This window comes from Limanda limanda, chromosome 7 (assembly GCF_963576545.1).
Source record: "Limanda limanda chromosome 7, fLimLim1.1, whole genome shotgun sequence".
Taxonomy (NCBI): domain Eukaryota; kingdom Metazoa; phylum Chordata; class Actinopteri; order Pleuronectiformes; family Pleuronectidae; genus Limanda; species Limanda limanda.
In genome coordinates this window covers 17071342-17083407 of record NC_083642.1, presented here as the reverse complement: position 1 = coordinate 17083407, position 12066 = coordinate 17071342, and the positions used below count along the sequence as shown (strand labels likewise).

General features: G+C 41.9%; 1 protein-coding gene across 1 annotated transcript in view; it reads left to right on the top strand.

The window, feature by feature from the left end:
* The window catches only part of LOC133005436 (contactin-3-like), a 34406-nt gene extending 25838 nt beyond the window's left edge, over positions 1 to 8568 (top strand). The window contains exons 15-22 of the mRNA XM_061075108.1: positions 537 to 686; positions 962 to 1032; positions 1647 to 1881; positions 2341 to 2450; positions 4082 to 4268; positions 4547 to 4659; positions 4738 to 4906; positions 8471 to 8568. Of these exons, the coding sequence (XP_060931091.1) occupies positions 537 to 686; positions 962 to 1032; positions 1647 to 1881; positions 2341 to 2450; positions 4082 to 4268; positions 4547 to 4659; positions 4738 to 4906; positions 8471 to 8568 (1133 nt within the window). The remainder of the gene's footprint in view (positions 1 to 536; positions 687 to 961; positions 1033 to 1646; positions 1882 to 2340; positions 2451 to 4081; positions 4269 to 4546; positions 4660 to 4737; positions 4907 to 8470) is intronic.
* The last annotated feature ends 3498 nt before the right edge of the window (positions 8569 to 12066 follow it).

Sequence of the window (12066 nt, the reverse complement as noted above, 5' to 3'; positions counted from 1 at the left end):
TGATCCTAATGTTGATGTGAAAATATATGCACAACAGTATAGGTCCTATCTACGGAATACATATTGTGATAATATAACAGAAAGTGGCTGCAATCCATATTAAACAGGAAAGAGGGGGAAAAGGTTCAAGTCAAGCCAAATTAAAGCTGATATAATGAGTATTATTTAACAATGGATCAGATTTCTGTTTAATGAGGAATAAATTGGTTGTAGTGATGAACCCAAAGATAACGATCACCTAATACTGAAGTTCATCTGAACGGTACAGAGCCTTTTCATTTCTTTGAGCCTCCATGTTTTACTGTTTTACTTTTCTGATTCCCTCTCATCTCCGGTCGCAGCAAAAAGTAGTTTTCTAAATATCATACAGCCAGCATCACTAGCTGAGAGCAGACAGTTTGTCTCACTGCTAACGTTATGTTACATTACGTTACTATTAACGTAAAGAAGTAGAGGCCTTTTAAGCCTCATGAACCTGAGTGTATTATTTATTATGTATTATTAAGAATCAATCTCATGATTATTCTTTTTCCTAGTCCCTGAGATCATTTATGGGAACACGCTGACAGCCACTGTGGTCGACCTCAATGCCTGGGTGGAGTACGAGTTTCGGGTTTTGGCCAAGAACAGCGTTGGAGTCGGAGAACCCAGCCCTGTGTCCGTCAAGACCAGGACAGAGGACGCAGGTACAAACATCTCCTGATTCGTCCGGATCCGATAGAAAACCTCCACCTGTCCTCTGCAAAAAACAAAACCAGTTTTAATTGAAAGATACAGAGACAGACAAACAATAATAAATCATACAAAAACAAACGTTACAATAAGACCTGAATAGTTGGACTTGCAGATGGTAGCGCGCCAGCATCATTCAAGTTTATAGCACTGTTTCCATTTTGTACAATATCATGAAGCCTGAAGTGATTCTCATGCAAATTGTGTGAACGAGTTCTGCGTTGTGTAGTCCCTGATGCAGCTCCCGGGGACGTGGGCGGAGGAGGCGGAAGCAGATCTGAACTGGTCATCACATGGGAGGTAAGTCAACAGTCTCTTCTTCTCAATGGCTGCAGTCGGTGGGTTATTATGTTGAATGAGCTGTTTAATATTTCGACACTAAATCAAAGCTCCTGCTCCCTTTGGCCCGTGAGTGTGTCGTAAATGCGGGGGTCAATTGACATCTGGCGCTGCTGTGATTGTAATGTCTTAGTTAAAGAGTCACTAGCAAAGTGTAGACAGGCGTAACACTGAATCTGACAGTTATTGTCACTTGTGAGGCTTCAATCTGTGATAAATTACTGCTCATCCGAATCACAGCAGTGGAGTGAGCCAAAATAATGTAGATATTGAAGAAATCATTTTGCGGCAGGAGCTATCTCCTCATTTAAATGATTCTCATTTCATTAAATGCAGAAATGACTTCTCATTTTAAAAGCTGCAACGGACGCCCTGTAATGAGCTTAGACTTTTTTTAAATGGCATTTTACTGCTCATTTCATTTCGTCAGGTGGGTCACAAAAGCAATTTGTAGGTCACATGCTTCCTTTTGGCATCATGAGAGAGGGAGGTGATTGTGTCAGCCCGGCGGCAGGGTGAACGTGAGCGGTTTGTATATGTTTTAATATCACTATAGTTTTGTGTTTCACTCTCAGCCTGTCCCCGAAGAACTGCAGAATGGTGAGAGCTTTGGTTACATCATTGCTTTCCGCGCCTTCGGAGAAGTCAGCTGGACCCACGTGGCCACCTCGGCCCCCGGCGCCGCGCGCTACGTGTACCGCAACGACAGCATCCTGCCCTTCTCTCCGTTTCATGTCAAGGTCGGAACCTACAACAGCAAAGGACAGGGTCCCTTCAGCCCTGTGGTCACCATCTACTCTGCAGAGATAGGTAAGGGAATGAATGTGAGCGGGATTTTTTGCAGAAGCTTTTTCATTTCTTACGGAAGGACAAAGATCATGAAACTCGGCTTTATTGGATCCGCCGGGCTGAAAGCACTTGATAAATAAAGAGACAGGAAAATAAATCTTTTTAAAGTTAAGCTGGGTGGAAACTAAAAAACACATTTATGTAAGGATCGGCAGATTGCCTGGAAATATAACCACTCTTTTGAACGGCCGTGCCAAAGTACAAACAAAAAACCTGTTGGCATTTATATCGATGGTACCTCTTGACGCGCAGCGAGAGGGTCAGTCTGAACCGGTGTGTTTACCAGCAGCAACCTGTAATGATTCACCCGAGCAGAGATGAACAAGAACACTGCGCGGTTATAAACGTGAAAAAACTGAAGAGATCTTTTCTGCTTGTCTCTGTGCTGTCGGCGCTCAGTCTCCTGTTGTCTCCTTTCAGAGCCAAGTGGGATGCCAGCAGGCGTTTGGGCCAGAAGTGTCTCAGCCTCTGAGATTGAGGTGAATTGGCAGGCGATATCTTTCACCCCTGAAAGAGTTCTGGGCTACGAGGTAAGAAAATGTTTCACTCTTTTAAATGGAGAAAGAAATCACGCAGCACAGCACCTCACAGTTAAAATAATTGTCCTCACCCCTGTTGTACCAAAGAACCCAATCACTTCCGAAGTTTGCTTCTCCATGGAAATAAGCGTTTCAGTCAAAATTATACGTTTCTTTGTAGCAACACGACAGAAAACATGTCAAGGGAGTTTTCAAGAGAACAAAGGAAATTGCCGCGTCCACTTTGCTTTTCATGTTGCTGTCAGTTATAGGATATCGTGATACAAAGCCTGATGATGGACTGAGCTGCAACACTTCTCCGCACTTCAGGGCAGCAAGAAGTGCACAATATCACAACTGACTATTGATAGCACAGCTGCACCAGAAAAATGGATCTTTAGTCTCGTCTATGTTCTCTAAATAAAACAGGAATATTAAACGATCACATTTGCAGTGAGGTTGCGTTTCTCTCCTACCTTGAAAAACTGGGACACCCTGATTGCCTCGTCTGTTTGCTTCTGACTGAATAATCAGGACGATCAAAGAGATTTAATGTAAGATGCTGATGTTCTTCTTCTTCTTCTTCTGCTCGGTAAATTCAAAGAGGTCTCAATGTTTTCCATCCGGGAAAGAAAGTGTTTGTGTCATTTCATATCTGAGCGATCTCAGTGATATCAACATCAGCAAACACTGAATAATGATGATGAAAGGGTACATGATGGAACTTAATCAGTTATTGTATAATTTACTTGCATTTTTAATAAGTCAGATGATAATCAGAGGAGAATAGTGATCACACAAGGCCTTGTTTCACAACATAGACTGATGTATTCTTGTACTGTTATGATTTAACAGAAAATCTATTGGTCAGGGAAAACAAATAAATCATTTTCATTATGCATTTCAGTTTTATAGCATTGTGACTCAAATACATTCAGGATTAGTAGGAGAGTTAAATGGAGGTTGGGAAGATATATAATCAGGTGCATTTCTTTAAAATGTATGTAGAAAGGATTTTAAATATATATTCATGAATTTCTGGATATTTACTGTATCTATGTGTATGAGTTCATACATGTATATGTTTGTTTTCCACTTGCGCACATTTGTATGTATATCCGTTTGTGTGTATAATATATAATTATATCATTAATTAATTAATTACAACTGTTATTGTTTCTTTTTCAAATATACTGTATAAATTGTAATCTCTTCCATAATTAATTTAAAAGGCGAGAAAGATAAATTAATTAAGATTTGGGGACAAAAAAATAATATGTTTGCTATTGTTCGGACAAACACATTTAATTATTTTCTTTTTTTTTCATTTTAATGATTCAGTAATGAATTAATTAATCAAAATTATTTGCAGATGGCTTATTGTGGAATCTAGTCTTCCCCTATTGTGCCTACGAAACATTTGAATGAGTTATATAAGCACCTCCAAGTCTTTGCAATGATATTAGGTTAAATTCCTCAGAAGATATAGCCAGAGGAAATGATTTAACATCACCACATGTCTCCAGACCTCACAGACAACAGCCAATACTGCAGGTGATAGAAAAAAGCATGTTGCCAGTGTGGACGTTTTGCTCCGTGTGTCACAGTTCGATCCCAGGTGACGTGCTCTCCATCTCAAACAGGTGGTTTACTGGGAGGACGACACTAAACCGGAGACCATGGGGAAGGTCAGGGTGCCTTGGAACCAAACCTCGGTCACAGTGAGCGGCTTGGCTGGAAACACGATGTATTTCCTGACAGTCAGCGCCTTCAACACAGCAGGGACCGGCCCCTTCCTCCCTGCAATCAATGTTACCACAAAAAAGCCCCGTAAGTTTGAGCACCAACACACCCTGCTGCTGCTGCTGCTGCTGCTGCTGCTGCTGCTGCTGCTGCTACTGCACTGATTTGAGTCCTATGAAAGGTTTGAATCCCAGCTTTTGTTAGCTGCTTGAAAAACTTGAGGCACATTTGCATCTCCAATACCCAGAGATCAGATAGAATATTCACTTCTTATCATATTCCTAGAAGTCTTATTATGCCATAAGAGAAATGTGTGATGTCTGTAGTGACAAATAGAAAATGTATGGTTTTTATTTATCACGCAGCACCAGCTCAGCCTCCACTCAACATTGAATGGACTCTAATTGGCTCTCAGCTGTCTCTTTACTGGGAACCTGTGGTGGCTATGGAATCAGAGTGTGAAGTCATGGGCTACCAAGTGAGTTTTTCCCCCTCCATATTGACTCATACATATTTACACTGAGTCACCCACCTTGTTTCTCTTCCCTCTGTTTAGCTGTCATACAAGAGGCAGAGACACAAAGAGGTAAACACACTCAAGACATCCAATTGTACAGCAGAGCTGACCCTCCCCGAGGACGACGACGACTACATCATCCACATTCAGACTCTGAGTGAAGGAGGGCTCGGCCCGGCCTCGGACCCTATACGGATCCACCAATTAAGTAAGTTTGTGATGGGGGGGGGGGGTTTATTGATATATTAAGTTCAAATAGGGGCGGCATGGTGGAACGGTGGTTCCCACTGTCGCCTCACAGAAAGAAGGTTCCTGGTTCTTTCTAGTTTTTCTGTTTGCATGTTCCCCCTCTGTCTGTGTGGAAACTCTGGCGTCCTCCCGCAGTCTAAAGAAATGCAGCATTGGGTTAGGTTGATTACTCTTTAAACAATGAGTGTGAGTGGTTGTGTATTCCTATGGCTACCCCAACGCGGCTACCTTTTGAATTAGTGACTGGCCCCTTTTTAGTTTGAAGACTCCACTGTAGCGTTTTTGTCTGGACGGGCAGAAACTGAGTTGTTTGATGGAACAATGATGTTGTCACAACCGCTTGCTGATGGGGTCTTTTCGGTCTCAACCTTCGCTAATTTGTCAGGCATGACCCCTTCCGGTAAAGGAAAAGGGATTAGCCTTGGCTACCAGCTGCATGGATAATCAATTACAAGCGTTATTGGCCCTGTTGTCTTTGCTAACAGCTGTTAAATTCTGCATTTTACAATGATACAACTGCTTATTTGTGTAGGACACAAGTAATTATTCTATTATCTGTGTACACTGGCAGGTGCATGCCCAGAGTATGTGAGTGGTCCCATGATGGCGTATCGGTATGGATTGAAACAGATGGAGCCAAAACGCTCGTATGGACAGAAATCGTTTTATTTTGCCGTTTTCAAACAAAAAAGGTGTAGGATGGATGGATAAGTAGTCATTTCAGATTCAAGTAGTTTTGGTTTCAGTCGCCACGTGCTTCAGTTTTCTCAGGTGAAAGAAAAACTTATTTTGAAGTTTCAGCCTCAGCATTGAAATCTGGTGATGACACAATCTACATGTAGATTCAGCCAACCCTCAGTCTGTCAGGGCAACTGTTTCCTTTATTATTTATCCACTATTATAATGGAGTCACTTAACACTTTTATAACCTGACAAGGACATTTTGTCCTCTGTTGACTCCCCATTACTCCTGCCGAGCTCCTGTAGCCTTATATTTTGCTGAAATATGCAGCACAATCCATCTCTGTTGCAGGGGTTGACTTCCTCTTTTTACTAGATGCTATTACTGTCCTGTGGGACACCAGGGGGGCCTCTCCCTCTCTCTGCTCTAAATGCTAATTTGCATTGTTAATATTCCGTGTTGAATCCCCGAAAACAGCAGTTGAGAGAGAGATAGAATTCCACGCTGACTTTTCTTTCAAATTTCATTTTGAAATATTGCCTACTGTTTCCCCAGAGATTCTTTGGCTATTGCAAAGAAAAATATGTGGGCAAAACAAATTAGCAGGCAAAGAGAGGGCTGTGTTCACAGGAGCGATTTACTCAGGAACGTCAGAAATGGTTTAGGAGGTTCCTTTTGCATCAGTAATATGTTTTCAATTCAGGAAAGGGTTTTATATGAATATTATGTCATTACAGTGAAAGTAGTCAGTGATCTCTAAAGAGCTAATTGACTGACTTAATCATACATGAGGAGTGTGAAGTGATGAGAGCAAACTGCTTTAGGCTTCTGGTCCCTTTACACCCAACTCCCTTAACACATTTAACTGACAATCCCAGGCACAAGCCAGGACTCAGATTAGCTTTTAATAAATACCACTTCAAAACACCAGTGTTTATGTTTTTGAATTTTGAAAGCCAATTTGTTTTCAGTTGGATCAACAAGTAAATTAAACTCTGACCCCGTTCAGAACCGCTTATAAAATTAAAATATTAGGCCTCCTTTTTCTGTTGGCCGATATATTGTCTTAGACGATAAATGTTAATATTGTCATTTTAAGACTTTTTTGTGTCCCACAGTGTCTCAGTGTTCAGAGTCAAATCTGTGTATTATAAAGTCCATTGCATTCTCCCCCACAAGCAAAACACAATCCAGTTAAATCCAGTTAAATCAAGGCGAACAGTACAAAAATAGTTTTACCACGGATCTTCTCCAACCAACAAGGAAATTAAACAGAAAGAGACTCTTCCGTGTCACTGTTCTATATACTATATATGTACATGGCAATTATGTAGCGTTGATGGTATATAAAGTGGTTCAGAATACATGGGGCTGTGGTCTGGGGTTATGATTGGATTATTGACTATGGTTGGTGTGACAGTTGAAAGCACGAATGTGAACTCTCTGATAGGTCGGCTGTTTCTACAGTAATCAGACAGGCAATATTAAGATCTGCAAAAACAGATCATGGTCATGTCCATATTGAAAAATGTGTGATTATGGTGACAGGCCAAGATCCGATCACAAGCGGTCAGCACAAGTCGAGGTCTGAACGCACTCAGACCACATTCAGAGGGGGTCAGGGACGTATGTGACCACATTCTGTTCACTGTGTGCACACAACTGCAGTTAGCCACCGATGAAGGACCACCTACTCAGCTGACAACCTACTACAGTCTCACAATGTTTCATATTCTTCGTCTTTTTAAGCTTCTCTGTGTCCAGACATTGATTTGTTTGTGGCGGCAATAGAAAGACTGATCTCCACAGAATGACTGAAATGATCTTTTTTCTCAAATGGGTAAAATCTTTCTGCAGCTCATTGATTCTTTCTCCCGACTTCGCTCCCTCTCTTTCTCGCTCGCCCAGACACACACACACACAAACATTGTCATGGGGCATATCGGCAAACTCAGGGCTGTGTAAAAGCACCATCGTTTGGTCTTTGAAAGCACAAATGATTGTTTGCAAATACAGTGGGAAAGGGAGAGAAAATCACAAGTGGTCACAGGAGAAACATTCAGGACCAATTTTGATACCAGGAGTAAACATCCTACCTAAGAGCTGCCCACTCTTAGGTAGGATGTTAATACCAGGTCTGAACAGGGCCTTAGATCAGAGGTGTGTTTTTCAGGTGGATGTCTCAGAGTGTTGCTGCCAGCAGTGTCCGCTTCCTCCCGCAGGTTTTAAAGGAGACATATTATGCCCATTTTAGATCATTTAAAACAGCACCCTTTTTACCCTGTCTAAAGCAGCCCCCCTCAGATTGACCTGTTTTGAGTGCCCCCCTCACCCCTCCTCCACGAGATAGAAGCGCCCAGATTTTTAGCTATCCATTACCTCTGTAGAAATATGGCTACTGGAGACGAAGATATAATCTTGCAACCATATCGTTTTGAACCAGAGTCAGGTGGGCCGAAGCCTGGCTCCGGGGAAAGACGGCCAGGCTCCACCGGCCCGATTAGCTAGCGAGCTAACGCTAGCGGGGGGGCCGGGCCAGCCCGAGAGCTGATCGCCGGGCCGGCCCGCAAGCTAACGCTAGCCGGGGAGCCGGGCTGTGTAGCGAGACTGAGACGTGTGTTCTGGTCGTAATCCCATTGGATGCACTCTAGCGTATCGTTTCTGACATAGAGGAACCACAACAAATCGCGGGAGTTGTTTTTTTCCAGAGTTTTTTGGGAAGGTAGACATGCTAAATACCCAAATTAACGTGTAGAAGCAGTACAAAAGTGAAATTTTCATAATATGTCCCCTTTAACATCAGCTTATCATCTTTATTTTATGTGTGTGTGTGTGTTTCAGGTATGAGTGCCCGTGGGTCGCGAGCCTGGAGCCTGGACATCTCGCCCCTCTCCCTGACCCTCGCCCTCGCAATATCAACATTCAGGTCGACGTCATGACACAACGACCAATTCTGCTATTTTTCAACATCCAATTTCGCTTTTTGTTTTTTTTTCCTTTAATCTGTGAAAGTTGCCAGTTTTTGTTTCCTCTCTTTTATGGAGGTGCCACCCTTCTACAGTATTTTGCAGTGTTTGCAGGTCTGAAGCAGCACACGAGCGGAGTGTTCTGTCAGATACTTTATTAACAGTCAATGCTTGATTTTTTTTTTGACATGGGTCTGTTTTGATATTTTTGCTGGTTGGGAACAATGCTCCATTTCATCTCTTTTTTTTCCCTTTTTAACTCTAGAATGATACAATGCCTTACTTCCATTCATGTGCCAGAGTAGTTTCAGCCTTGTTGTTATTGCTATGATTGCTACATGCTTTTTCTCAAAACTTTAGTCCTCACGGTTTCTTATTAATGGAGGTCTCAGTGTCAGAGGGCCATGATGAGAAGTTGTGTTTTGTATTTTTCAATATTTCAGATTTCTTCTCTGAATCTGATTTGGTGAGAAGGAACATGTTCATTCACCCGTGTCCGTGCCTTCGGAGGTTCTTGTAACGGCGTCACTTATAATCACTACTTGGTGATACTTTGGATCGTACTACATCCGTCTTCATCTTACCGTGTGCCATTGACAGTTGGTTGATAAAACTGGGCCCACGGTGCCACTGTTATTCATTCGCCTTTCATCATTTGAGTGTGGTAATCTGAATGTACCATGAGGATTTAAAGCAAAACTGTTTAACTTTTACTGAGCATGAGCGCCCTCTGCAGACACTTGAGGTAAATCATTCTGTTGTGCTTGGTTATTCAAGTGATTTTTGCGAGAAAAAACAAAGCCTATAAAACAAAGCACTAAAAGACCACTGATTGATGGATATAACCCATGATCCCCGGCTTCCTGAACCAAAAGAGATGCCACTGTAACAAGCACACCAAACTCTTTTAAAAGTTTCCTCATTGAATATCAGAGATAAAAACTATTTTCTTTGGACTTCTAACTGTTTTTTTTATCTTTTTAACTACAGTTCAGCTTTACTCTGGAACTTGCTTGGCCTGATTCTGACAATTCAGGCCACAGACACACATACGGGAAGGTAGCAGTAGGGACGCCTCACCTCTGTTCAGTCCCAGGAGGTGAATAAAAACAATTTGCTTCCTGATGCAAAGCAAATCTGAGGCGTTGCTTTGTGTTAAACTTTGGAGAACTTTTAACCTGCAGTATTTGCTTCTCATTCACGTTTATGTGTCCATTGCCCTCAAGCTTAGAGTATCAGTGCGTTACATACTTCTCACAGGATATCGTTCCCGCTCACCAAAGTTACCTAGAGCGTGAACAGATGTTCAGGGTGAGGAGAGAGAATGAAAGTGACACCATTCTCCCGTCACAGAACCACCTGACTGATCCCGAAGCTGCTATTTTAAGGTAAAAGGTTGCCTAGTGTTGCTTTAACACCTGAAATCTGTTGTCTTGATAGTTGGATTGGACTTTACACTGGAGATTATTTCTCCCATTACAGGCGTACAGCAGCCAGTGTGTGTCGTTCAACACTAGTGCTGAAACAATCAGTCAATCAACCAAACAAATCAATAATCAACAGCAATCATTGAAGTCATCGATCAAGGAGTCATTCCTTGATTCCAGCGGCTCTAACATGAGCAGCTGCTGCTTTTCTTTTGCTATAAACCTAAATTATAAACCCAGCAAGGATTATGAAAAAAAGATTTCAACAGAATCCAGTTTATACCACCGAACAAACTGCTATATGTCATCAGAATATCAACCATTTCATTAGATGGACAACCTTTATTTTCAGTGAAAGTCACAGTTACAGACTCAACTGATCATTATGAGATGAAGTGAAACAAAATGGGAATTCATATGATAATCATATAATATCAGGCTATAGTTCAAATCCAGATTATTTCCACAATATTATTTATATTATATTATTTCTACAATCACATTATTTCTAAAATTGGGTTAGATGACAGGATCAATACCAAGTTTTCATTCCCACTCTGCAGATTATCTCAGCATAGCACAAAGACTGGAGGCGGGGGGGGAAACCGCTAGCCTGGCCTTGTCCAGCGTTCAAAAACACACCTACCAGCACATGCTGAACAGCTCGTCAAATGGTCGGCACCATAGTTAATGCAGAGACAGGAGAGTAGTTTTGATTTTCTCGATTTCCTTTTAGCAAGAAAGCAAAGAAGCACATTTAGCCCAAAATGTTGAACTGTTGTTTTAAAGTAATTTCGCTGAACGAGCTCAAATCATGGAGGAGGGCAGTTAAAATACAAGAGTAGAGAAAAGTAGGTGGATGTGTAAGGTCATTCTTGGTGTATGGAGCAGTAGTTTGACCAAATCATGTAAAGATCCACTTATGAGCTTTTTCCAGAGCTTTGAACATCACAATGAAAATCCAAACAAAAAGTGTATTTTAGTCATAATTATTTTGTCCACCAGGGAACCAAAAATCCCAACGAGGTGCACGAAATCCCACACGCTCATACATATTAGTCCCCTAAATATGCCTGATTTATTTCATCATGATTATTTATTCCCTGAGAAAACAACGAAAATATCAAAAAACGCCCAAACTCACAAAGTGATAAAAAAATATGTGATAGCATGGATTATTTCTTGGTCCATGTCCCGTTCTTCCACCAAGTTTAATGAAAATCTGTCCAGTTGCTTTTCCGTAATCCTGCGGAAGAAACACACACACAAATGGACAGGGGGTGAAAACATAACCTCCTTGGCATGGGTAATAATCAGCTGCGTCAAAATAATGATAGACATTCTTCACTGTGTTCTGACATCTGAGAGACTCAACCATGAAAAGGAAATACAACCGTCTAATCCATCAATTATGAAAGTCGTCATTATGTTCAGGCTAAGACTGCGTCCATCTGGGCAGCTCACAGCTAGTGCCATCATCATCCGCCATCACAGTGGAGACGAGAGGTCCGTAGTGCCGCCGAACGTGCCAGGCTGACGAATGAAATCGAGCCACCAGCTTAGACGTTACTTGGCTAAATGTATGGTCAGCTGTGTTTTAATATGTGGTTCTGTTCCCTGTTGTCAGTTGTGCTGCCTCCTTCTTCAAAATGTCATACGTGTTGTCATTGTTCATTTTCTGTGTTTCAGTGTAACGTCCGCTGCTCAGGTATTCAGACCTGCTTCTCCCTGCGCTTCAGTAGGAGCAGACAGGATCAGAAATCTGTCACAAGGGTCCATTTAACTGTCTGGCGTGACGAATGGAAGGCCTGATGTGTGCCATGATTCAGCAGACATTAAAACAGATTAATAAATTAGAGCAGGCCTGAGGGGCTACTATGGGAAAGGGCATAGGAGTAATGGTAGTAATGACGCCCACACAAGACTAATATATCAGGATTTAGGAAGGACTAAATCAGGACAGTCCCGTCAAGATGAAACCAGGACGATTCGTGTATGTGTGTGTGTGGGTGTGTGGGTGTGTGTGTGATTACCTTACCCCACA